Source organism: Paroedura picta, chromosome 11 (assembly GCF_049243985.1).
Source record: "Paroedura picta isolate Pp20150507F chromosome 11, Ppicta_v3.0, whole genome shotgun sequence".
Classification (NCBI taxonomy): Eukaryota; Metazoa; Chordata; class Lepidosauria; order Squamata; family Gekkonidae; genus Paroedura; species Paroedura picta.
Genome location: NC_135379.1, coordinates 24,418,436 through 24,444,680, shown reverse-complemented (window position 1 = coordinate 24,444,680; position 26,245 = coordinate 24,418,436). Strand labels below are relative to the sequence as shown.

General features: G+C 40.1%; 1 protein-coding gene across 4 annotated transcripts in view; it reads left to right on the top strand.

Moving 5' to 3' along the window:
* The window catches only part of VWDE (von Willebrand factor D and EGF domains), a 57,213-nt gene that overhangs the window by 25,706 nt on the left and 5,262 nt on the right, over nucleotides 1-26,245 (top strand). For 3 of the 4 annotated variants that reach the window (XM_077304486.1, XM_077304488.1, XM_077304489.1), the window contains 19 exons: nucleotides 131-1,116; nucleotides 2,861-2,997; nucleotides 6,671-6,826; nucleotides 7,764-7,868; nucleotides 10,504-10,618; nucleotides 12,357-12,607; nucleotides 12,720-12,939; nucleotides 13,373-13,510; nucleotides 14,941-15,066; nucleotides 16,858-17,535; nucleotides 18,864-18,959; nucleotides 19,068-19,163; nucleotides 20,607-20,702; nucleotides 22,089-22,184; nucleotides 22,765-22,860; nucleotides 23,946-24,041; nucleotides 24,125-24,220; nucleotides 25,067-25,162; nucleotides 26,063-26,166. In XM_077304486.1, the coding sequence (XP_077160601.1) occupies nucleotides 131-1,116; nucleotides 2,861-2,997; nucleotides 6,671-6,826; nucleotides 7,764-7,868; nucleotides 10,504-10,618; nucleotides 12,357-12,607; nucleotides 12,720-12,939; nucleotides 13,373-13,510; nucleotides 14,941-15,066; nucleotides 16,858-17,535; nucleotides 18,864-18,959; nucleotides 19,068-19,163; nucleotides 20,607-20,702; nucleotides 22,089-22,184; nucleotides 22,765-22,860; nucleotides 23,946-24,041; nucleotides 24,125-24,220; nucleotides 25,067-25,162; nucleotides 26,063-26,166 (3,784 nt within the window). The remainder of the gene's footprint in view (nucleotides 1-130; nucleotides 1,117-2,860; nucleotides 2,998-6,670; nucleotides 6,827-7,763; nucleotides 7,869-10,503; nucleotides 10,619-12,356; nucleotides 12,608-12,719; nucleotides 12,940-13,372; nucleotides 13,511-14,940; nucleotides 15,067-16,857; nucleotides 17,536-18,863; nucleotides 18,960-19,067; nucleotides 19,164-20,606; nucleotides 20,703-22,088; nucleotides 22,185-22,764; nucleotides 22,861-23,945; nucleotides 24,042-24,124; nucleotides 24,221-25,066; nucleotides 25,163-26,062; nucleotides 26,167-26,245) is intronic. The other variant, XM_077304487.1, reaches the window with a different exon arrangement.

Genomic DNA, 26,245 nt, shown 5'->3' with positions numbered 1-26,245 from the left:
TGTAAAAGTAGGGAAGTGTTACAAATCGCCAGTGGTGTGAAAAGTTCTCTCCTTCCCTTTTGTGTGTGTGTGTATGTGTGTGTTGCTTCTTTGGATAATAGCCAATTGAGTTTCTCCGCTGTTTTTGCAGAATTGCACCAGGAGAGAGCCTCTTTGACAAAACTCCATCTCCTTTAACATCAGCCAAGAAAACACTTTTCTGTAGTTGCAGTGTTGGTGGCATGGGAGCAGATGAGCCACTGGAGTCCTTTTCAGAAGCAGGATATGCTTTGTCTTGTAAAAGAACTGAGCAACATGCTTGGCTGCCTTCTTTGATCCCAGGACTGGATGTTACCGCTGAGTATATTAGCTCCATTGATCATGTCAGGGGCTTAAGTAAGCATGCCTCTGTGCATGAAGAGGATTCCTTTGCTCTTGTCTCCAAAGAAGTACGCTTGCTTAATCAAACAGCTCTTATGACAGCATCCCCAAAGCACCTAGCCGTCTTTCCAAACTTGAAAAGGAGCTCTAGGACAGATAAACAAGATATCCCACACTCCAAAGCCTACAGCAACACTAACCTATTTCAACACCGGCACAGAAGACTGTCTGTCAGAAACCGCCAAAAGCGACAGCATTATTATGAGGACCGTCCTATATTTCCGTCCCAGAGTCTGAGCCAAGCAGATCTGGATGGATTTAGCTATTTCTTTCCAGAAGATCACACAGCTGACACATTCCAAGAGCCCCTGTCCTTGTGGCCCACGCCTTCTGGCCTCACTGAATCTGAAGCAGTGGGTCTGTGTCAGGAGATGGTCGCTAATTCTAGCCTGGGAAGAGCCTGCCACACCCTCCTTGGCCTTCAGGTAGAGAATGCAATACGCATGTGTATCAAGGATTTGCAACTGAAGGATGATCTCAACTGGGCAAAGGAATCTTTGGCTCTCTTGGAAAATGAATGTGAAAAGAGGGTTTGGGAAGAAATTAATTACCACCGAAAAGAAAGTGAAGGGTTCATTGAGGACTTGCTCTTAGCACTGAAATGTCCCAACCTCTGCAGCAAGAAAGGCCAGTGTGCCGAGTGGGGCTGTGCGTGCTTTGAAGGCTTCACCTCTTATGACTGCAGTATATTGTCTGGTGAGTTGGGCTGCTGCAGTTCTTAGCATTCTGTCTGCTCATCACCCAATGTTTATAATTTAAAACAGCCCGTTTTCCTATCTCCTCTGCCTCCATCCTGTTTCCTTGAGGTATTCAGTTCTTGATGTACCAGATTTAAACACTGCTTACCCAGTCTACAGACTCAAGCACTAACTTAGGATAATAGCACCAGCTTGTATGCTGGTGTCCTTTATGGAATGCAGCAAGATGCATCCATTTCCAAGAACTATTGGCATCCTTGGGGAGTGGGGCCCTGTGGCCCTGATGGAGGGGGGGACATGGGAGGTAGAGGAGGGTTTTTTTTCTCATTGCCAGAGTAGATTGGGATCTGGTTTTATGGCGTTTATGTTTATGTATTGGGATTTTATTCTTGTTGTAACCCACTGTGAGACAATTCTGGGAGCAGTGGGTAAGAAATCTCATTATTATAATAATAATTTCACACTTCTGAATGCCTTAGAACAGGGGTAGTCAACCAGCATTTGCTGGCAGGGGCTCATGGGAATTGTAGTCCATGAACATCTGGAGGACCACAGGTTGGTTGACTACCCCTGCCTTAGAAAACTTGGGCATCTAAAAATGCTGCAGTTCTTCTTTGGAAGTTGCTCCCCTTCTGTTTTAAACAAACATTTCTGCCCATATAGTATCATATTTTATGACTGTGTGTGTTTGGGTCATTGTGTCCTTCTGTTTTGCTGAAGCAAGTATAAGCCTCCAGAGTACTACCTATCTCACTGTAAACTACAACGTATCATGAGGGTTGGAGAGCTGAGTCGGTTCTCTTCCAAAACTTAACTAGGAATTAATTGCTAAAATTATGCAAACATTAATGATTTCGCTTAAGAATTTCACTTTGCAGAGGTTTTAATATATTGATAAACCACTTTGGGGGGGGAAGCTTATTTGAATGTGGCAACAGCTGATATTGGACAGGACAGATTAAACAAACTCACTTCTCAGCATGTGGTGGCAGCTCCACATTCATTATGTCAAATTACTTGGTAGAATCCTTTTATACAGACTTGATCATATTATTAAAAACTTCAGACAACCAGGCTATTTGTGAGGCAGTAACCATCACCTGAATTCACCCCTGGAGTATGAATCACAAGATAACATGGCTGCTGGTGGGGGTGGGGATCCCATGGTCCCTTAACATGCTTACGAAACTTATTCCGGCACGAGAGTTCGTGAGTCTCTGCCAGCTTTACAAATAGAAGTGGAAACAAACCTGTCTGGACTATAATGTTTCTCTGTATTAAAAGGCTATAATATTAGATAAGTCTTGCAAATAGAAAGCCAGAGTAATAGGTCAAGGGCTGCAGTAAGTCTAGTTCCTCATTTTTAAATGTTATACTTGAAGGAAGTTTTCTTATCTAGAGGAATAATCAAAACAGAACAATATCACTTGCAGTCCTAAACAGTGTGGCACATTCTACCAGTTGAGCATTCTACTATCTCACCCATACCTCATTCTCCAGCATGTACCATACCTCAACTTTTGATATTTATGTGGCAGCCCTAAAATGTTTCTCACACATAGAAATCTGGACATCAAGAAGACAGCCTACCCCTCTCTCTGATATGTTAGTTTTACATTTATGATTTATATAATCTGTTTTATCTGATCTTGTTACTTTCTACGAAGCCTTTGTATTCTATTTTATTTTAGTAGTCCATGGATTAACTCCTTATGTTTGACTTTCTGGTTTTAATTTCAAAGATCAGGTTCCAGAAATTTTAGATCTAGATAATGGAGGATTGTGTGATATTCGGCAATATGACTGCACAACTGTAAGAGTTTTTGGACATGGATTTCGAGAGTCTCCTGGTTTGAGATGTGAAATTAACAAATTGCAGGTGGGTTACTATAATAAAGCTAACACCGAATCCAGTGTGAGAATAAAGGACAGTGTCACTTGTACCTCTAAAATATGAATAGCATGGCCCCATTCTAGGCCCTTGGGGGGGTCACTTCACATGTAATGCTGAACCATGGTCTAGCAGTTTTGGCATGAGCCTTCTGTTCACCTATTCCTACATCACTACTGTCCTTATCTGTTCCAGGCTTCAAACCATCGTTTGGAATTCTGGATTGGAGGGTTACAGACTTAATCCCATGGTGGGGTATTCTACTAAAGACAGGGACTCAAATTCTCTTTGTTTTAAAGAAATGTAATAATCATTAAATCATAAGGCTGTATGCAGAATGACCCATCTCTTCAACAATCATTCTGTACCAGTCCCAATCTCCTGACTGAGGAGATGTCAAAAGTTTATGTATTCCAGTTCTTGGTGAAACCCTTATAACCCAGCACAATGTTGTCTCTTAACCAAATTCATTTTAGGTAAACTTCTTATCTTTGAACAGATTGAATAAACAAGACCTAAGTATAGAGAAACATAAAATGTGTAAATTAGATTATAAATAAAAATATACATATTGCCCTTTCTACCTAGTTGCATTCAAAAATAAAATAAAATTTTCTGACTAAGACTTTTCAGAAAGAAGATAGCTTTACTGCGTCTCAGATTTAAGAGATTCAGAAGTTACAAGATGTAGCTACTTTAGATAGAAGCTGTTACCTTGGCCAACACATGACTTTACTAAACCTTCTGATTTATGCGATGTAAAGACATGATTCGAGCCTCTTGTGGCGCAGAGTGGTAAGGCAGCGACATGCTGTCTGAATCTGTCTGCCCATGAGGTTGGGAGTTCAATCCCAGCAGCCGGCTCAAGGTTGACTCAGCCTTCCATCCTTCCGAGGTCGGTAAAATGAGTACCCAGCTTGCTGGGGGGTAAACGGTAATGACTGGGGAAGGCACTGGCAAACCACCCCGTATTGAGTCTGCCATGAAAACGCTAGAGGGCGTCACCCCAAGGGTCAGACATGACTCGGTGCTTGCACAGGGGATACCTTTACCTTTACCTTTAAAGACATGATTCAAGACATCTGTAATCCTCTCAAAGAATAATTGTTGCAAACACAGTTCCATTTGTTCCTTGATTTATTCTGGGCATAAAGCCATTGATTTGTAAGTTATTTTTCCAAGGCTAGAAACTATGAGATGCCTACACCAGTGGGGGGAAAAGTGCATATTTGCAGATTTATACAAGAACCTAAAAGCAAGTTCTCGGGTCTACTGAATATAAAAATTCTACATAGTGATTTAAAGTTGAAATCTGCAGCAGGAAGGTAGGTATAAGCTATATTTTGCTGGTTCAGATTAAGAGCAAATGACAGTTTGTGCTAAGTAGTAAGTAACAAATTGAATTAGAGCATGCTGGGTTGGAGGGAAGAGATGGGGGGGATGCATAAGCATGAGGCTCATTCCTAAAGGACCAAATCACAGTTCAGTACCATTACGTGTGAACTGACTATAAGTGGTATTACATTTCTTCAGGCCATTAACTGTAATTGCAGGACTGTAAATAGTGGAGCCCGGAGGTGAGTTGCTGCATGGCTGATTTCATTTGTCCGTTACTATGGTGCAGATTGTGTAGGTAGGCTGAACATTCTCACGTAACAGCTGTTAAACCAACCCACGCATTTGCACCTATGCAGATGCTGCACAATATATAAATCACCACCAGTTTGATATCAAGAGAGTTAGTAATATTTACAGAAGGCTTTTTGCTGGGGGAAAAGCAATTACTCAAGCTGGAATTTTTCCAAGACACTTGATTAATTCAGTCGTATCAGAAGTCCTGAGCTAATCAGGCTGGCTTTCGACTTAGAGCAAGGGATGTAATATGACATGTTTATCCCTTAAGTAAAAGAGATTCCATTTGCACAGATTCACTAGAAAATATTTTTAGTGAATGCTTTTACTTGGCTAGTTTGAGCAGATGCTAAGGTTATTTTGGTGGATTACATTACAGGCTATGGATTTTCTGGGAACACAACATGGATCCTCTCATCTGCAAGTCAGTGTGAAATGAGAAAGTCAACAGCACATTCACACTCCATTAAGTTAAAAGCCCTCCCATCAAACTCCTAGTGAGACAATTATTGGGAATCCACTTATCACAGTTTGAAAAAGTCTTGCTCTTCACTCATTGCAAGGGCTTTTTGTGTGTTTTTTTTTGGGGGGGGGGGTCTTTTGTTATAACACTCAGCAGAATTTTTGGTCCAGAATATCTTATAGGAGAGGGAGAAGAGGTGTGATCTTAAACCACCTTTTTGTTGAATACTTGGCCACTGGCAGATAGTCAACAAGAAAGCTGGCACCACTGCTGCTTGTTCATGTGTAGGGGTGGATTGGGACATTAAACATCCGAGGAGACAGCTGATCCAAGCAGCCCCTGTGGCATACCTGTTGTCATTCCTGCTATGGCCTGGATCCAAGCAGAGTGGCTGGGATTTATCCAAGACACTTGATTAATGCAGCACTATTGGAAATCCTGAGCTAATCCATAACCAAGAATATCAAAAATAGTGACTATAGTTTTCTCATAAATTTGTGTTGGACCCTAACCGATTTACACCATATTTGATATTCACTTCTGTATTTAGTTGTGACATTCTTAACATTATCAGATGCTTCTTGCATTTGGGCCCAAACACATAACTATATTAATTATACTTTAATCTACTAAAAGTCATATTAGTCTGTTACTCCCTTGTTTTTATCCATCTCCAAGACCATTCTTTCTGGGTCTCTAGATTCCTGTTTGTCATTTAGCTGAGACTCTGGCCTGCAAAAGCATCCTCCATGCTCTCTTAAAACCAGCAACTGCTCCCCAGTATTTCTGGCTATATCTATGACAAGTTGTTTTACTTGAAATATCCCATGAACGTTCTGTCCACTTTTATATTGATAACTAGTAAAAAAAGCCCGCTGTAATAAAAATATAGCAGGTTCTAGTGGGGCGGGGCAGAAAGGGTGCAGGTGGCCGTGGGTTTGGGGGTAGTGATGGCTTCCCTGAGCAAGGGATTCTGTTGAGAAGGGGCCACCCTTCCTTCCCCCCCCCGCCCGCCCTCACTAACTAAAAAGGCGGAGTGGACTGTAGCTGGTTTGGCTGGCCGGCATTGTATCCCTGTCAGGACTTTGGCCCAATCGGCAGGCGCTGCGCCCTTCCTAATTGGGCCAAAGTCCTCCATGGGCGGGGCCTGTCTGAGCTGTTACAGATAAGAAGGTTGGTACAGTTGAAAGATGACAAAGGTTTTAGATGAAAACCTCAGGCATGGCAAATAAAAAAATATCATGCTATAAAATCCACCATCCAAAGTGGCCACTTTCTGCCAGAGAACTGATCTTTGTTGCATAGAGATTTCTTTTCATATCAGGAAATCTCCAGCCACCACGTGGAGGTTTGTAGCCCTAGTTGCGGGTGGTTTTTCCTTGGATCATTGTAGCTACTGGAACCCCTCAATCCGGTAAGATCGTCCTTTCAGGTATTTAAAGAATGCATCCTTATTTTGTGCACCAAAGAGTTTAATTCAAGGTGAAAGATCCATTTGAATATTGTTGATACATGCATGTATCATTTGTAATTTGATTAAATTGGACTTTCTGTCCTTAAATTCAGTACAGTGATAACAAATGGGTGCTTGGAGAATCTGAATTTATCAACGGTGTTTTCCATAATACCAGGACTGTTGACTGCCACCTATCAGCTGAAGGACAACATTCTGATACTATGGATCTGGTAGATGACAAATCAATTGCAAGGTGGCAAATTAAGGTAAAATCTAGGGCTTACTTCAAACAGTAATGAAAATATAGTTTTGATGGTGTTTTGAAAGAGCTGATCTTACCTTTCCAGAAATTCTACCAATTCACAGTATAACAAAACAATATTATAAACAAAACAATATTTGTTTATTTTGATTTATGATTCAGACTTTTTGGTACTCAAATTTGTTATACTTTTAAAAATACCTTACAAAACAGTTTTAAAGTATAAAAATGTACAATATGAAAACATTGCAGAGCTTATAATAGATATATATTATACTATATATTGGAAGCTTTACTGAAATAATTCTGTTTTCCCTTCTGAAATCCTATAATGTTGGGGTTAAGGGGGTATCTGTTGAGAAAGAAAGAATCCATAGGCTAGGGGCCACTAAAATGAAGACTGTACTTTGCTACTCTTCACAGAGTTACATGTATCAGGACCTCATTTGCAGGCTGTAATTGAGTGAGTGGATTAATATAGGATTTATAAGGGCAGTCAAGGCAGTGATAGAATACTTGCCTCACATGTAAAAGGTCCAACTTGGCATCAGAGAAGTGCTAGTAAGAGTAGAATATAAAGGCAGCTATGTGTGTTTTACGATACTTGGAGACCAGACATTATGGAATAGTTTGCCATCATACATAGACAGATTTATGAAGAATGAATGACTGTCAGTCATAGTGACTAAAGTAAGTTTCTGTATTTAGGGGCAGCACACCTTCGATTTCCAGTGCTAGGAGGCAATGTCAAGGGAAGACTTGGGCCTCTGTTCCCTGTGGCCATCCAGAACCATTGATTTGATCACTGTGATGCAGTATGCTGGATAGATGGACCTCTAGTCCAATTCAGTTACTGTGTATACATTCTTATTTGTAAAATATCATGTGAATGCCCTGCATTGTATGCTTATTCACAGAACTATTAATGTATGTCCAAACAGATTTCTAATGATGGTATCACTTATAGCAACCCTAAAATAGTGACTTTATTTGATGGAGTTTGTCAGTTATGCAGTCCTCAGTTGGATGGATTGTGCATGTTAAAGGTAAGTATTTACTACTTATTCTTCTTTTTGAGTATTTTTGAGACTGGTGCTAGAATATAAATACATGGATCTATTCATTACTTGATTAAATCTGCATACGTTTGTGTATAGATCAAACATAGCTTTGAAGATAAAATCGTAACTGTTTTTAATTAATACATACATGTATATGTCAGAAAAGGCATAATTCCAGAAGAGACATTCCTCTTGCATATGAGATAAGGGAGGATGCTTCTTCTAAAATCATGGCTGCCATATGTATTTTTATAAATATCTGTATTAAAAATAATTATCCTGATAAGAACCTCTTGTGGCGCAGAGTGGTAAGGCAGCGATATGCTGTCTGAAGCTGTCTGCCCATGAGGCTGGGAGTTCGATCCCAGCAGCTGGCTCAAGGTTGACTCAGCCTTCCATCCTTCCGAGGTTGGTAAAATGAGTACCCAGCTTGCTGGGGGGTAAACGGTAATGACTGGGGAAGGCACTGGCAAACCACCCCGTATTGAGTTTGCCATGAAAACGCTAGAGGGCGTCACCTCAAGGGTCAGACATGACTCGGTGCTTGCACAGGGGATACCTTTACCTTTATCCTGATACTGCAAACTCCTTTTGTTCTAGTTTATTGTATTTTTAGTCATAGAATCAATGGTTTCCTCAAGAAAATATTCTCCACCTTGGTTTCCTTACTGCAGTGCTGTTTTCAGGAGAATCCATTTTATATCATCCTTGATTCATCCTTTTTCCCTTTCGCCCCATGTGCATTTTGCTGCAGTCTTAGCTAAACCTAGTTTGATATGATCTTTTTGATAAGATCACAGTTAAACCATCTTTGAATGCAGTGTGGTTGAGAAAATGAACCTTTTTTTCCCAGGTACCATCTGTACTAGGACTATTTTCTTTATCCCAGTTCATGTGGTGGCTGTTCCCTGCTACCAATACCACGTGGTACAAAATAGGCGTTGTTCAGGCTTCTTTTAAAATCAGTATATAGCTATAGTGTTATTGTCTATTGCAAGAGTGTACTAGTTTCTGGTTTTCATTTTTAAAAGCAAGTCTCTAGTTCTTTTCATCACAAATATTTAAGAAGAAAGTGCACAACTTTCAAAAACTCTGACGTTGCCATGTCTACATAAGCTACAGGGGGAAGCAACCCTTGTTTCCACTTGAGAGTGTTATAGCTCCTAGATTGATGGAGTTTCCTTCTGGGCAGAGAGGTTACATGGGGCAGCATCAGACTGACTGTGAAGTTAGGCAATATCAGTGAGATGTATGAGGCATACTGAGATCCACTTCTTAAAATTTAAGATGATTTTCTAAGTACTTTAACTTGGATAGCTGATATCTGCACTGGAAGTAGAAAGTGTAATGTATTGATTTTAGTGATAGTTTAGTATGTGTGAGGAACAGCTGATATAATGGCAACCTCCCTCCACTCCAGGGAGCTATGTAATTTAGTTCAAAAGGTTTCCCAGGAACCACAAGTAATCTCATCAATTTCCAGTCTCACTTCCTCCATCCACTCACCACAGCTAAGCAACATTTAATACCTTTCCCAAACCTTGTAGCTTTCCAATACTTAAAGGGTCATTGAGAACTATTTAATGCCTATAGTTCAGCCTTTCTCAACTTTTTTACCATTGAGAACCCCCTGAAATAGTCTTCAATCTTCAAGAACCCCCTGAAGAGGTGTGGTCGTGTCAAATATACACAATATAGCTGTGTACATGCCCACCTGGGACCCCTCCCCTTCCCACCACTTCCAGACTCATAATTGACCATTTTGGAACTGGTGGGTGGTTGACCTGGCCATATATGGTCATATAATCCAATAAATGTTTAACAAGTGTGTGTGTGTGTGTCTGTGTGTGTGTGTGTGTGTGTGTATATATATATATATATATATATATATATATATATATATATATATATATATATATATATATATATATATATATATATATATATATATATATATATATATATATATATATATATATATATATATATATATATATATATATATATATATATATATATATATATATATATATATATATATATATATATATATATATATATATATATATATATATATATATATATATATATATATATATATATATATATATATATATATATATATATATATATATATAATATTCTTAATCAGCCTTGTGTGATTTTTTTCAGTGTGCTTTTGTGTGTTTACTGTAGTCTTTTAATTTCCCTGACAAAAAGCATTTCCAGTTTAACATCTGATTGGTTATTTAGATTTTCTATAAGGGAACAACCCCTGTTAACATTGGTGGAGATTCCTCTTTACTCCCCCTTGCTACATCTCCTTAAACCAAATCCCAGAGCTAATTTTAGGAGACCTCAAGGATCTCACCTGCCTCATTGAGAGGAATAGCATTTGCACAAGAACATGCTCCATGCTGTTGTTCCTATTAACAAGGGTTGTGCTGAAGATGTTTTTGAAGTGTGTGTTTGTCACTGATTAAAACTGCACTTTACATGAACCATATATCTTTGGGATAGAAAGGCTCTTTACCATTTAATCAAATGTAAATAAATATATACTCCTGGTACATAAAAGCCTGTCAATGACTTAATGAATAATGCTGTTGTTTCTGCTAAGGAGAAAACATGCACCATAGATGGACTTTGTTATGGCGAAGGTGACACAAATCCTCTGAGCCCTTGCTTACTCTGCAGACCTGAAGTGTCAAAGTTAACTTGGTCAATTGCTGAAAGTAAGTGCCTAGGAGTAAGGAAGCTCAACTGTTCAGATAGCCTCAATCTAACAAACAGTTTGTGTTTTCCAAATTTTCATAGCATGTCCATTTTCCATTTTCATCCATTGTTTGCCTTGTAAAAGCTATAAAGCAGGGGTAGTCAACCTGTGGTCCTCCAGATGTTCATGGACTACAATTCCCATGAGCCCCTGCCATCAAATGCTGGCAGGGGCTCATGGGAATTGTAGTCTATGAACATCTGGAGGACCACAGGTTGACTACCCCTGCCATAAAGAGTAAAGGGAGAGTGCTGAGAAATGTGATGTGGGCAAACCACTGGTAGCTGCAGCCCATGTGCTGCTCTGCAGAGCATGTCCCTGGGTGTTAGAAGCCTCTCATCTCCCATATATACCTTTAAAAAGCATTCAGATACAAGTTTATTTATGATGCCATTTGGTTAGTTGTTACACATAACAGCAATTTTGAATTACTAGTTTTAACTTGTGGTGGCATTTGTATATTTTATCATTACTCACGTTACAAGCCAACTTGCATTCCTATAAAGTGGAAAGGTGGCTAAGAAATGTTTTAAATATATCCTTCACAGCGGTATAACATTGCAAGGGTCAGGACCGATGCAGCAAGTGTGAATTGGATCTCAACCAGAGCTTGATCGGTATTAGCTGTCATTGTGGAAAATGAGGACAGATGTTTAGCATTTTGTAGCAGAGCTTTTTGGTCCTCCTTGGGCAAGGATAGAAGTTCATTGTTGATTAATTATTTCTTCATGTTCTGTTTTGCTTTCTTGTGTATGCTTCTGAGATGAACAGGCTTAGCAAGAGACCCTTTCAAGCCTTTTCCAAGATTTGAATGGACTTTAGAAGGATTTAACCACTTAAATTTGCCCAAATATTCTACTTTATCCAGTATAAACACAAGGCTATTTTTCACTAGCCCTTGCACTGAGAAATACTGTTGGAGCAGGAGACAAAACTTACAATACTACAGCAAATCCATTACTAATGTAATGTGAGTGATGCACTTAACTTCCATGAATAGATTATGTACAATTATGATTCTTTTTAAGATTATAATTTTCATACTTAGTGATAAGCTGCCATGAACTGTTCATTTGTCCCAGAGTAAAACTGATGTATTTTTGTTTTAAGTAAAGACCCAGGAGGCTAGTCCACATTTTCTTTCCGTTGGGTGAACATTTATTGAAATAACTTTTTTCCTACCACTCAATGAAAGTTTCCACAGCTACTCACAATGAAACAAGTTACCAGCATCATTACAAGAATAAAACAAAGGAAAGCAGCAAAAACATCACTGATGAACAGTCACTAAATATAATATAGACCAGCAAGATATCAGCCAGAGAGAGGAAAGTATACCCTACTTTTCAGTACCTAAAGGAGTCCCAAAGTGCCTTACAAACACCTTTCTCTTCCTCTCCCTACAATAGACACCCTGTAAGGTAAGCACATGGAATGAGCTCTAACAGTTTTCTGTGAGAACAGCCCTAAGAGAACTGTGTAGCCCTAGGTCACTAGCTGGCTGCATGCGGAAGAGTGGAGAATCAAACCCTGTTCTCCAGATTAGAGTCCACCACTCCTACCATGCTGCCCAAGCAGTATTCCTCAGTACAATGGCTTGTGAAAAACAGCAGGTGGGTCCCCCCAAACATCTGAATAATCCTCTCAATGGCAGCCATTTTTTGTATTTATGAGCACACTACAACTCTTTGTTTCAGATAACCAACCTCCTGTAATTCAAAATCTCCAAGAAAGGCTGCAAACATTTTATGGAGAGAATTTTGTGTATCAGTTCATGGCGACAGACCCAGAAGGCTCTGCCATTGCCTTTTCACTAAATTCTGGGCCCTCGAGTGCCAAGCTTTCTCCTGCTGGACTCTTGATATGGAAGGCGGTACCAAAAAACACTCAGCAGTTTACCTTTACTGTGACAGATGACTGCAGTGCTGAAGCCAGAGGAACAATAGAGGTAGTAATTGCTGTTAATTGTTGGACCTACCATGTTGCCGTAAGTCTTTTACTAATGTAATTTCTAGGTCTTGAATAGTAACCCGCTGTGTTTACTTGTATGTATTTTGTAGGTCACCGTGAAACCATGTGACTGTTTAAATGGTGGTTCTTGTGTGACAGATGTCAGTTTCCCCCCTGGAAGTGGGAAATATATTTGTGTCTGCTTGCCAGGGTTTGAGGGTGACCTTTGTCAAGTGAACGTTGATGACTGCGCATCTAGTCCTTGTGGTCTTGGCAGATGTTTGGATGGAATAAACAGCTTCAGCTGCAGATGTACACCTGGACTGCAGGGTGAATTATTCTATATTCTGAATTTGCACAGCAATTTTTCAGTTACATGCATGATTTCAGGGTTTAGTTACGATATTTTCTACCTAAGCAAAACAAACATTTTCTTGAAATTGCTTACCAGTCTTCACATGTGCCTTTTAAAACCACTGAGGAAGAGGGCAGAATTTTATGGATGGTGTTTCTAGCTTAGAGGAAACCAGCATTCAAAAACTAAAACATTTAATTGTGCATATAACACATTGCATGAAATCCAAGGTGGAAGTGGGGGCATACCTGTGGTTTTCATCAGTCAAAAAGCTAGGGCTCCCTCTCCATTCAGACAATTGCAAATCCTTAGAATGGGATACTTAATGTGGCATTTTTTCCCTTGAGGCAAAATAAAACATTTGAAATGGCTCCCTCCATTTTCCTGAATGTCTCTGTTTCTGTTTAGGCAGGCATTGTCGAGAAGATATTGATGAGTGCAAATCAAGCCCCTGCTTCCCTGGCGTGGCTTGCTTCAATACTCTAGATTCCTATTATTGTGGCCCATGCCCAGAAGGCCTTTATGGAGATGGAAAAGTATGCTATGGTAAAAATGGGAAATTTCCCCCCTCTATATAGGATTGCAATCATCTTATATTTAATTGAGAGTGTTGTTTGTTGCACTAGTCACACTCATACATGCTTAACATTGCTCTTTGGAAGACAGCCACTGACTCCACAGTTACATCCAGCTGCTATTTTCTCCAAAGCAGCAGCAGGGAAGGTATTGCACAGAAGAAGTACTAACTGCTATTAGACTTGGTTGCTGCTGTAAGAAAAAAAAAATGGCAGTGTGTGTTTAACTGTGGTCCCCAACAGTGGATTAAGAGTATCTCCTTCTAGTTTAGTTAGTGGCATGTCTCTGTTTCCTATATTGAAATAATAGAGGAAGGGGAGATGCCTGAAATGAGTCTTAAAGTACAATCCTGTGCTAATTTACAGCCTCCTGTACCCATTTAGTATATTTATTTATTTTTAATTTATATACCGCCCTCCCTGGAGGCTCAGGGCAGTTTACATGGAACATATGAACGATACATAAAATAATCTATAACACATGAATAACCGTACAATAATATTAATAACAGGTAATTGTAACAATAAACAGTGTAAACAATGCTACAGTAAAGCGGTACAAACAGGTCCAGAGCACTCTGGTGGAGTTCTGGGAGGGAGGGGGAAGCAGGGGCCCTTCATTCGCTGTTGGTTGTGCCTGGTCTCAACCAAATGCCTGGCGGAAGAACTCCCTTTTGCAGGCCCTGTGGAACTGTTTGTACTCTTAGAGTTGAGACATAGGTGAAGGTCCAGAGAGTAGGAGAGAAAATGCTGCAGCAAGGTTGACTGTCATGCAAAGTTGTCAGGCAGTGAAATAACATGAGCGGGACTTGAAAGTATGTAAGTGAAGAAGCTGCTGGGTCACAAGGATCCTACTGTCCAGCCTCCTGCCCCCAAGTCTTAGAGCTGCTCATTAAGAATCTTACCAAGGGACAGAATTGATGTTTTCCAAGAAGTTTAATACTGGAAAATATTTCTTTGTCCGTAATGGTATTCTCATAACAACACTTGCCTATTATAGGCTCCAATTACAATGTTTCTATTTCCTTTGCACACTTGCAAGAGCTATAGGGTTGCCAAATGACCCTTCAACTGCAAATTTCTGTACTTCAGGGCTCTAGTAAAGGAAAAAGGACATTTTCCCCCCCAGGCCAGTTGACAACCCTAGATAGCTGTAGGATACTTTCTGCCAGAGTTAGAAAGCCATATTGTTTCTGTAAGAAGGTTGAATGGTGGTGTTTGGAAGGTAAAAGGAGGGAGGGATAATTATTTTATTGGGGTTATATTAGGGTTTTATTGTGGGGTTTTAAATATGTAACCCACCATGAGCCAGCTTAGCTGGGACTGGTAGCCTATAAATCAAATAAATTAAGAATGAGGAGTCATTTGCTGTTTGCTAATCTTTTAAAATATATATCATAGTTGAAATCAAGTCATCAAGTGAAGCTCCATCTCATCCTTTAATTCCTGAAGATGCTTACAGCAAGGAAGGTGACCGTAGTGATGGATACACGGTTGTTGGTGCCCCTACTGATGAAGATGTCTCTGGCAAGTAAAGATCTCAGGTTTATGTTATTCATATACCTTTCTTTAGTTGGAAGAAGGGGAAAATTTGGATCACACTGGGCACTCTGCTAGGGAGAGAATATTTGTAGTAGGCTGCCTTCAGCAGCTAAGAAATATCCAGCAACTGCTCTTTGAAGAGTATATTTAACTGTTATTACATAAAGATCTGTCCTTAATTTACTGAGGCTGTGTGGCTCAGCTGCTTTTTATGAGTTTCTATGCACTGTTGCTTTGTTGCTAAGGGACCAGAAAAAGCCCTTAACTGTCTGCTGTGTACTAGAAACTGATAGTTGTCTAACTGCCTGTTTCCCATGCTGTCTTTTTAATGAGTGCAGCGATGTACAGGTGTACATCCATAAGCAATGCCAGTAAAAATGAGAAGCATCCTGCTACATTGGCTAACAATATATAGGGAAGGGTAATGGCAAAAAAAATTAGAAATTATGATGTGGTGAGGTTTAGGACTCGGGACCAAAGTGAGAACGACCTACTTGGGCATATTTGTGCATAGTCACCATGCCTATGGTGGTTTCCTTTTCTCCAGCCTATTGCAGTTCTTTACTCCTCCTAAATAAAAATGGGGCGGGACAGTAATAAAAGGAAAGGCACAGAATCAAGTTTCAATTATTTAATAGGTCATTCTGAACCTGTTTCATCTGCTTTCAGCAGGGAAATTCATTCAGTGTTAGCTATTCATATATGGAGACAGAGATCCTCTCCATTCATTGCACTGGGAGATTAATTTGGTATCTGCCTGTGGAATAGATTCCCTGTTGGAAGGCATCAGAAATACATTGTGAATAACCTATGAAATGGTAATTGCACCATATCAGCTATGCTTCTTGCATTTTTTCCCATTTGCTTGTTACCACAGCTGCTTCAGTGTGTTTGCCTTGGTGTGCAATGCTGGCAGAATCTGCTAATGACGAACAAATCAGGTTCCCCAGTGTCCGTGTCATATGCTGTCAGCTCTTGGGCCTGGCCCAAGCAGCTGGGGTATGTCTCTCACGTGGTACAAAATGGGCTCTGGTGTAATTTGTGATATTACAAGGAATCCTTGGTTGCGTCTGCCAAACATTATGCTGCTTCCACAGCGGCCGTAAAAAGGCTGCCACATAGTATGTGGGAGCGAATAGTGATGGAGAAACTTTTGTGTTGATGATAGTGAAGAACAGGGGAAGAAGAAGGTTTTATATTAACAGAGGCACACCTTTGCATATTTCACATGCTATTAAATGAACATGCAGGTTTCAAGTAAGCTAAGTAAGTCTATTTTTATTGATTTTATGTCAACTAAATGTATCAGCTGACAATACCGGAAACCTGGATTATTGAATTTATATTATTTATAGAACTGTAAAAGGATAAGAGAGGATTTAGTTATTTTTCATTTGAATTTTTTTCTTAGATTATGCTTCAAACTTTTCCATGCAGATGAACATAAGATGGTTTGCATTGATACGTATTTTTTGTGCATGTGAAATCATCATTCTATCCCTGTCTAGAAAATAAGCTAATTAAATATTTAAATAATAATATGACCCCTCACACCTTCTTGGATCGCTTGCCAAGCTGAATCTGTCAGTTTTCTGTCTCTAGAGAGAAAGTAGCTCTGGGAGCTTTTGTTCAAAGAGTTAACCTAAAGTATATTTTTCTAGTACATTCATCAAATGATACCTAATTGTCAAATATAGAACACTCCCTCTTCAGAGTATTTTGTACAAAATGCAGATCTCATAATGCTGCTTTTCTGTCTTCTCTGCTGTTTGGCAGGCTTCCTGCAGCATTCCGCTACGGAGGTTCCAAATACTTCAAACTTTCCATCTAATCCTGCAGATGTTCCTGGAAGTTTTATTCCCACAGAAATAGCCAAGAGCTCTCCCTTAGCTTCTATGGCTAAGACAACTGTATCTTCAAAATTATTTGTTTCACAGAGAACAACTTTTAGAAAGCCTGTTAGGAGTGGATTCCTGGATTATTCATTTGATTTTAGTTCTGCAAACACCTATTCTGGTACCACAGGCAAAGGCTCTGCGCCCAACGTGTCATTTAGGAATAATGCAGTATCTCCTGGGAGGACAACACCACTAGCACAGGTGGAGAAGACGTACTCTCCCTTGGGGGCCAGCATAATGCTGAGCAGCAAAAGGAACATAATCAATAGGACCTTAGTAACAATCAAAGAACCAGAAGGAAAAAGTGATAGCAAGTCTCAAAGCCCATTTGACAAGCATAGAGACAACTTTGTACAGCCCATCTTTGAGACATTTGCTGTGCCACCCAAAGGGTTTGGGACAGGTAAAGACTTAGATGCAATGGCAGTATCACAATTACTAACCTGTGCAGATTCACCCTGTTTTCCTGGTGTTCCTTGTGAATCAGATGAAGAGGGAAGCTTCAGATGTGGTCGTTGCCCTTTTGGATATTTTGGAGATGGTGTCATATGTATAGGTATGGATACTTAGAATAATATGTGTCGTGAATAGTTGCATGATGATGCTCAATTTTTGTGATGCAGTGAAGAAACAGGTCCTTTTCAGGTGTGTGTGCCTTGCCAAAAAAGGTTAATGCAGTCCTATCATAGTAATCCTGAGTATGTTGGTACAGGGTAGCTCTAAGGTGCCTCATTCTGTCTGTGCTCCTAAGAAGCCTGTGAGTCCCAGATTACTAACGGAGCTGAGAATACCAGCTCCTGCTGTGAGCTATGGCATAAGTTGAAGACTGGATGGGGGCTGGTACAAATATATTTTATCATTGTAATGACTTAACACAGGTGTTACATAGGTAGATAAAAACACTTTTCAGACTGTTCTTGTGCGCTTTAGAAAATAACGTCCTGAAGGTCAGTATTCTCCCCAGACTGTTTCACTTCAGGGCACTTGATGCAAAAACTCTTGTGAGTTATATTTGAATAAAGACTGCATTAATGGGAATGGAGGAGACTTATAACGCTGAATACAGTCCTGTAAATGAGATCGTCAAACTATACAAATGGACTCCCCAAAAGGCAATTCCCTGTTCAAAGCCTTTTGCCTGCCAGTTGCATATTGTGCCCTTCCTAATAAGGAGTTGAACACTCAGTGTTTCCCACAGATTGTGGAGTAGCTAGAAACAAAACGGTGTCAGTCTTCCATTGGTTTACAACTGGTGGCACACATGTACCTCCTTGCGACGCAGAAGTAGTCTTGATGGGACACAAGATTTTCACAACAGTTACTAGAAATTGTTCTTTCAAAGGCACTTCAGGTGTGCTGATCCTACCTGCCATTGATTACTTGTCTACTACACTTGCTGTTAGCCAAAAGGCTGGGAAATGACGGTTATCCATCTGTGATTTTTTGACAGTGCTCATAGTTAGCTCCAAATGTTTTCTGAATCCCCTGCTGCCAACAAATGTTTTTTGACATGCTGCTTCTTGCTGACTTTGTCTGCTAGGAGTTATCCATTGTGCTCCTGCAATTGCTTGTATCCTTAAACCTTAACTGATACATATAATATCAGAAAGCCTTTCAAAATAAATATATACTCTAGCATAGTGGGACCCATCTTCTTTGGTAGAGTAGTTAGTGGAGTGTATGATACAAAAGATTAAGAGTCACTACCCCAGACAATGGTAGGATATCTTGAGCATCACAAGCCTTTCAAATACACAAAGCAATTAAAATATGTATGCCTGTACAAGGGCAAGACTTTAGCTGATTATGTGAAAATGAATACACTACAGTACATTTCAGCTTGCCAACTGATTTCATTTCCCTTTACTCCCTGCTCTCTTGTAGCAATATGCAGGCATCCCTGTGGCAAAAACATGAAATGTGTGGCACCAAATACCTGTCGATGCAAATCTGGCTACTCAGGCCATGGTTGTCAGGTTGGTAAGTATAACTACTCAGAGGATCATATTTAGCCAGAGTTTGCTTAGAAATGCACGAGAAATATTGAAATTTTGTCATATATCTACTATTTATGTTTGCTTTAAACAGCTCTTTGTCAGCCAGAGTGTAAAAACCATGGGAAATGTATCCAGCCTAATGTATGTGAATGTCTCCCAGGATTCAGTGGATCCATCTGTGATGAAGGTAACTGGACATCTTCCTTAACATTTACAGCTGACTCACAAGGTGTATTGATTTCTTGAGAATATTGATCCCCAGAAACTGTGTTATTTTCCAAAGCACACAAAAACAGTGTGACGGGTATTTTTATTTAAGAACATCTGTATCTAGCCCTTCTGCTGAATACAATCACCCTTCAAGACAATTAATGATATAATAAATGAATCAAATAATAAAATCATAAATAAAGAAGACTTCAGAAACATATACTCATAGAAGGTCAAGTGAGATCCAGTGCAGAATAGTGGTTAAGAGTGTCACACTAAAATCTGTGAGACTCCCAGTTCCTGCTTTGTACGCCAGCCAACCTACCAGGCCTCTCACTAAGGACACCCCAGAGTCACATGATGATCTCAAAGCATCCATAAAGTTTGAATTAGATCTGGAAGTCTCAAGAGCTTCCAGCCACAACAGAGGTCAGACTCCAAATGGTTACGCTTTAGAATTGGGGGTGTGGGAAAGAAGATGAGACACATCTATTGGTTCATCTGGGCACCAAGCAAATACATTCCAACCAGACAGGAGTTCCAAAGTTCCAAAGTTATACTTTTTAAGTCTGTTGAAGTCTGTCTTCTGCTTGGTATGTCACTGTAAATCAGATAAAGTCTCACTCATGAAACAAGTTGCTGAGGGTTATAAGGGTCCTCCAATCCCTGGCAGAACTTCTGGACATTTAGTGGCATTTAGCAGCAAGAGGAAAGAAGTGAGGAATTCCCTTTCTGCTTCAGTCTGACGATGATGATGATGATTATTAGATTTATTCATTGGATAATTTAATCATTGGATTTAATCATTGGATACTATGCATATTTTTCAGTCAGTGGATGCTTAATTTGGAATAGCACTTGAGGCCTCAGATCCATTTTTGAGCCCTTTTACCATGAAACTAATTAAATGTAATCAGAATCTTTGAACTGCAGTATGGTTTTTGATTCCATTGGCTCCACTGGAAAACCATGGAGTGAGTTATTGATACCCTCTAGGACCATTTACGCACTGGGAACTTCATTGCCCCAGCTCCTGTGCAGGAGTACAAATTGGCGGTGGATGAGGTACACCAGGCCAAATGCTCTCCCATGTGGGTGCAGGAAGAGGTGGGGCAACCAGCCACGACTAAAACTCCATCCTGCAGCCCAGCATGAAACCTCCAGTGCATAAATGGTCAATGTTGATGTTATTAGAGGTACACCCATTTATATCCATACCTCTGTTTGAACATGCTAAAATATTATATTTGGCTTTCTTTGCTTCCAGTATTCCAAGAAGAAGCTGCCATTGTTTCTTTTAAAAGATTACTGCTTCAGACTCTTCTCATTAAATAGAATCCCATGTTTTTGTTAGAATTTCTTTTATTTTAATGGTCATTTTGAAGCTGATTACTTAAACAGCCTAATTTTGCATCTGCAGCCCATTGTGATCCACCTTGCCAACATGGAGGGACGTGTCTAACTAAAAACCTTTGCACTTGCCCATATGGTTTTCTAGGTCCACGATGTGAAACTAGTAAGTGAATAAAAATGTGAGAACTGGGGGAACAAAGCAACTTAATACCATGATATGAGCAACACTTCTTGAAGAATCTGCAATAAATATCAGATCAACAGTTAGACAGCACGTTTTGCCATTGCTTGATTGTCCTATGGTCAGTCAAAGTGAAGTTTAGCTGGCTTTAGCATTTGGTCAATTAGGTTGGTCTTCGAAGTTTCTATTTTAAAAGTTTAAATTTAGTTATTATAGCATATGTATAGTTCTGACAAGATTTAACAACACAACCATGTTGTGTCTATTCTAAAAACCCAATATGCATTCCAAGCCTTATCTGCAATACATTGAAATTATTATTTCCTATCAGATATATCATTCTGTCTTTCCAGGCAACTTTGAGGGGAGGAAAAGAAATTTTATAATCTTCCAATCTGGAAGAGAATGTTGCTCATACGTGATAGTTCTTTATCATTATGTGATCGTCTGTGCAGTACCACATGAGGTACTAAGCATGAGCAGACCTGCCACTGGATAGGTCTTTATAGTAAAAAGTATCCTAGCCATCATGCTGAGGCATTTCAGATTGTGATAATATACTTGGTGGTTCAGATTAAATCTGATTGATTCAGCAGGGGGAGAAACTGGCCCTGGAATATATCCATAAGGATATATCCAGAAACCATATTTAGTGAGGCCAAAAGGGTGCTACCAGGAACATGTTTGATTTCTCCTTCCTAGATTTCTGTATAACCCTAATAAGGAGCAGAAATGGAAGGAATGTGTAAAAAGACTCACTACCAACATAGCTGAAATGCATCCCCTCAGAACCATTCCCTACTTGTGCTTGGGAACAAAAGAGCATGCCCCTGTGAGTAGCTTGCTAAAATCCTCATGTGGGACTACACAGAAGATGCATGATGAAAACAAAGTTGCCCTTACTGGTTCATTGATTATCTTCTGTGCAGGGACACATATCCTCCCTCCTGCCCCACCATATGCTCTTGCTTCAGCAGCACTAGAGGTCTTAACAGTGGAACTCCTATATGTATAAGAGAAGTTCGTGATGAGCATGTATCTGGTTTATTGCTGGGCTTATGCAATCACTCTATTCCACTGCTACCACTTCCCTTGTGCATAGAAGTGTTAGTGAACACTCCCTGCTCTTGGAAGTCTTTGACAAAACTTAGATTTATTATGTTCAAGAGGAAGCTTCAATTAGACTCCTCCCCCTCCCCAATAAATAGAATTTTAAACTAGGAGTAAATTGGAAGAAGCCAACAGAACTGAACATGTAAATCTGACATTAATCATGCTTAAAAATGAACAAGTCCAGGTGGTTTGTAATATGTGAATTCAGTCCTTGCAATGCAGTACTTGTTCTTTTTAAACATTTTCTTGATACAGTGGTATGCAACAGGCACTGTGAAAATGGCGGAGAATGTCTTACTCCAGATGTCTGCCAGTGCAAAGTTGGCTGGTATGGCCCCACATGTGGTACAGGTAAAAAACACCTTCCAGAAGAAATTATCTTGCAAAAAAACTACACATGTATGGTTACAAAAAGAAGCACAAACAACTAAAAAGTAAATCTGCAGTAATAATATTGTAATGCAAATCTCCAAAGAGCCAGAATTCTAGTGCAAAACTGTAGGTAGAGGGGATTGATTCCCATAGAAACTTTGCTAGTGAAGCATTGTTTTGCATTGCATTGTGGAAGTATCAGCCTCTAGAATGATTGATTGAAGATCAGATTGAGATCTCCTGGTCTCTGTGAATTAAGATCTCCTGGTCTCTGCCTTACCACTCTGCGGCCACAAGAGGCTCTAAGATAATTGTAACTGTAGGTAAATAAGCATAGCCTTTGTGGGCGGGCAGGCAGGCAGTGGGAAGAAACAATAAGAGTGCTACCAATAACAGTTTGAAATATATTTACCAGTTCATCTCTTATTTGCTCATTATAACTAAGTTAATTAAAAGATTATGCATTCAGGAAAAGTAAAATACATTTATTTAGTGACATGCAACTACATTTAACTTTTTTTTAAATTATATTTACATTTCTCTTCTTTGTCTTCTATAGCAGTATGTGACCCAGTATGCCTCAATGGTGGATTGTGCATTAAACCAAATAGTTGTCTTTGTCCCAAAGGATTTTTTGGTGCCTATTGTCAAAATGGTAACTTATTTTTTCATTTCGAGAAAGTAAATGTTGCATCCGCATGTGCTCTTTGACTGCCATAACAGCCTTTATGCCAATGAAAAAGTACTTTAGCAGAGGAGAAGGGTCTTTTTTTTCTTTTTTTGCTGATTGCTCCATCTCACTGCAGATATCCATTTTGCCCCCTGCATTAAGGGAACAAAAAGACCTTCGAAACATAATGTCAGGGTCCTCTGGGCTGTGTTGATGCATGTAAGTGCAAAAGCCAATAGGGCGTAGCGCCACCAAAAGGCCGTTTTTTTGGCATCAAGTCACAACTGACTTCCAGCAACCCCTAGGGTTTGGCACTTCGGCGCCCAAAGCAGCTGTTTGCTCTCCTGCTGCAGCCAGCGCCATGCCGCGGGGTGGGGGGAGGTGCGGGCATCAGCGCACCAGTGGGCACACACGCGCAGGCGTGGAGCTCTCTCTAGGGTTTTCAAGGGAAGAGACATTTAGAGGTGGTTTGGCATTGCCTGTGTCTGCATCACAACCTTAGTATTCCAGATACTAGTAAGGGCTGATCCTGCTTAGCTTCTGCGATCAGACTAGCCTGGACCATCCAGGTCTATTAGACGTGGTTAAAAGCAGGACATCTGTTCCCATCTCTAGAGATCCTTCCATTCCTTCTGAGAGGCAGTGCCGTGTAGTGGTTAGAGTTGTTGGACTAAAATATAGGAAGCCCAGGTTTGAATCTCCACTCTGCCATAGAAACTTGCCGGATGGATTTTGGCTACTCACACATACACTCAACCTACCTCACAAGGCTGTTGGGAGGATAAAACGTAATTAAGGAGAGTGATGTGAGTTGCTTTGGGTTCCTATTGGGGAAGGACTTGGGGAATATATGGGTAAATAAATACATTGCTATCTTTTAGTGGGTGGTTTCTATGCCAGCCTGTCCCTGGGGTTTCTCTTTTTGATAGAAAGCAAGATAGAATTTTGTTAACACCCCCATCTGCCTATCCTTGTGTAGGCCTCATACCCTTGCAGAAGGAAATGAAAATGCCATCCCCCAGTGCTGTGCAAGACTGGAGGCTCTAATTTTTGTCTCCCTTCTCTTCTAGCTGTCTGTAACCCTCCTTGTAAGAATGGTGGTCATTGTATGAGAAAAAATGTTTGCACTTGTCCTGATGGCTACATTGGAAGGCGATGTGAAAAAAGTAAGACTGGTTTAAAATGCTTAGGAAATGCGGCCAGATTTGATACTGGCATTAAGTAATTTCTCAATGTGCTTTGGTTGCAGGTATCTGTGACCCAGTGTGCATCAACGGAGGGAGATGCGTGGGCCCAAATGTTTGTTCCTGCCCTTCGGGATGGAGGGGCAAAAGATGCCACACTCGTATGTATTCCTACCAGCACCTCGGAACATAAAAAGGAAGCCTGTGGCTAAATGGGTACATATAAAACACTGGGGCCAAGCTACATCAATACGCAGCATTTAATTTACATTCAGCTGTAATTAGAGGGCATCTTTTTCTCTGCAGCTTAATGTGACCCTCAGGGTTTTCCTGTCTAAATGATGGAAGGGGATCATACCTTAAGTTGCAAAATAGCATGCTTTTGTTTCCTCCCCCCCCCCCCTTATTTCTGAAGCATGTAAGGTTGGATGTTCAGCTCAATATGTCACATGCCCAACATATCTCCTTAAGAGTCCTTTGCAGAAGCCACCATAGTCTTGAGACAAATTATGACACCGAAACCAGAGGCTTTATTCCACTGATATAAATGAAATCATAAGAGGCTTCCTCAGACCCACACAGAAAGCAAATGGGGTGGGGGGGGAAATCCTACCTAGACCTCCACTGGCAAAGTGGATTGTAACATAACAAGGGCAGGCCAAACTCAAAGCTTTGCTTGCCTCACGGGTAGAAAAAAGTACTGAATAATCTCATCCAAGGACCTTTAAAAAACCCATGTAGAAATGTCCTGTGCTGATTTATAAAGTAATTATCATTTACTTCAGAGCCTTCTATGAATATCATTCTTGTAAGAACCCAGCCAACCAATATTACCTAGGTTAAAAAGCAGCCATGTATAAATAAGGTGTGGTTAAAAAAGGATATATCTTTTCAAATGTATTTGAAATGGTGTAATTTAATCAAAATTGTCCAGTTCTTCAGTTGCTTCACAGATTTTGAGTGATTTAAGTTTTCCTTCTTTGTGTGTACTATCTTGTCTTATGCAGCTATATGCCTTCAGAAGTGCAAGAATGGAGGAGAATGTATTGGACCAAGTACTTGCCACTGTCCTCCAGAATGGGAAGGAATTCACTGTCAAGCACGTGAGTCTAATGTAATGCTTGCATTATAGTGTAAAAATTGGTATTTCTGCTGGAGCAACTGTTTCTGGCTTGCATTACGCCAGGAGACCAACACTGTGGTCTTTACTGGTATAGTTTAAAGAAACTACTAAAGCAAGTTAAGAGTGTCAGCAACCAAAGGATCAGGCACTCTTAATTCTCTTGTCATTTATGCTTGGATGCCTAATACCATTTACACAAATATAAGAATTGATTTATTGGTTCGAGTGAGAAATCGAATAACCTATAAATGACTAATAGGGATGTGCACACATGAAAAAATTGAGGGATCCCCCCCCAATTTGGATATATTGAACCCCCCCAAAAATTTGGGATTGACAAAAAATCCAATACAAGTATGTTGCTTCGGTGTGTGTGTGTGTGTGGGGGGGGGGGTTGTTTGTTTTTTGGAAATCCATTTTTCCCCACTCCATTATACCCTTTTGGAACGATCATAGTCAATGGGAAATCTATCTGGGGATATTCATGGGTCTGAGGGGGGTGTTTTTTGAAGTAGAGGCACCAAAATTTCAGCATAGCTTCTGGTGCCTCCCCTCAAAAGGCACTCCTCATGCTTCAAAAAGATTGGACCAGAGATTCAGTTCTGTGGGCCCCCATCTTTCATTATTTCCAATAGTGGGGGAAAAACAGCAAAAGAAGAAAAAAGAATTGTTGACAAACCAGAGAGTCTCTGTAGTGGAAACTAGTTGAACTAGACGTATCTATCTGAGTTCAAACCACAAGATAATACCTTACACTATGAGCGCTGTTGCCTAATGGATTCCCAGGTTGTGACATTTAAGCACAGGAATTACTGCAGATTAACCTGGGGATTTTTTCCTTACATAAAATAACAATATACCACCCATTCGTATTTTTCAGCTGTGTGTAACCGGAAATGTCTGCATGGAGGGATGTGTATACGGCCTAATGTATGCGCTTGCCGTCCTGGCTACACTGGAGTCATCTGTGGGAAAAAAATCCAGGTAATTATAGTGCAGAGAGTCAATTCTTTAGAAGGATATGGAGAAAAATGTGTTCTGATTGGTCTGCCATTTTGCTTTT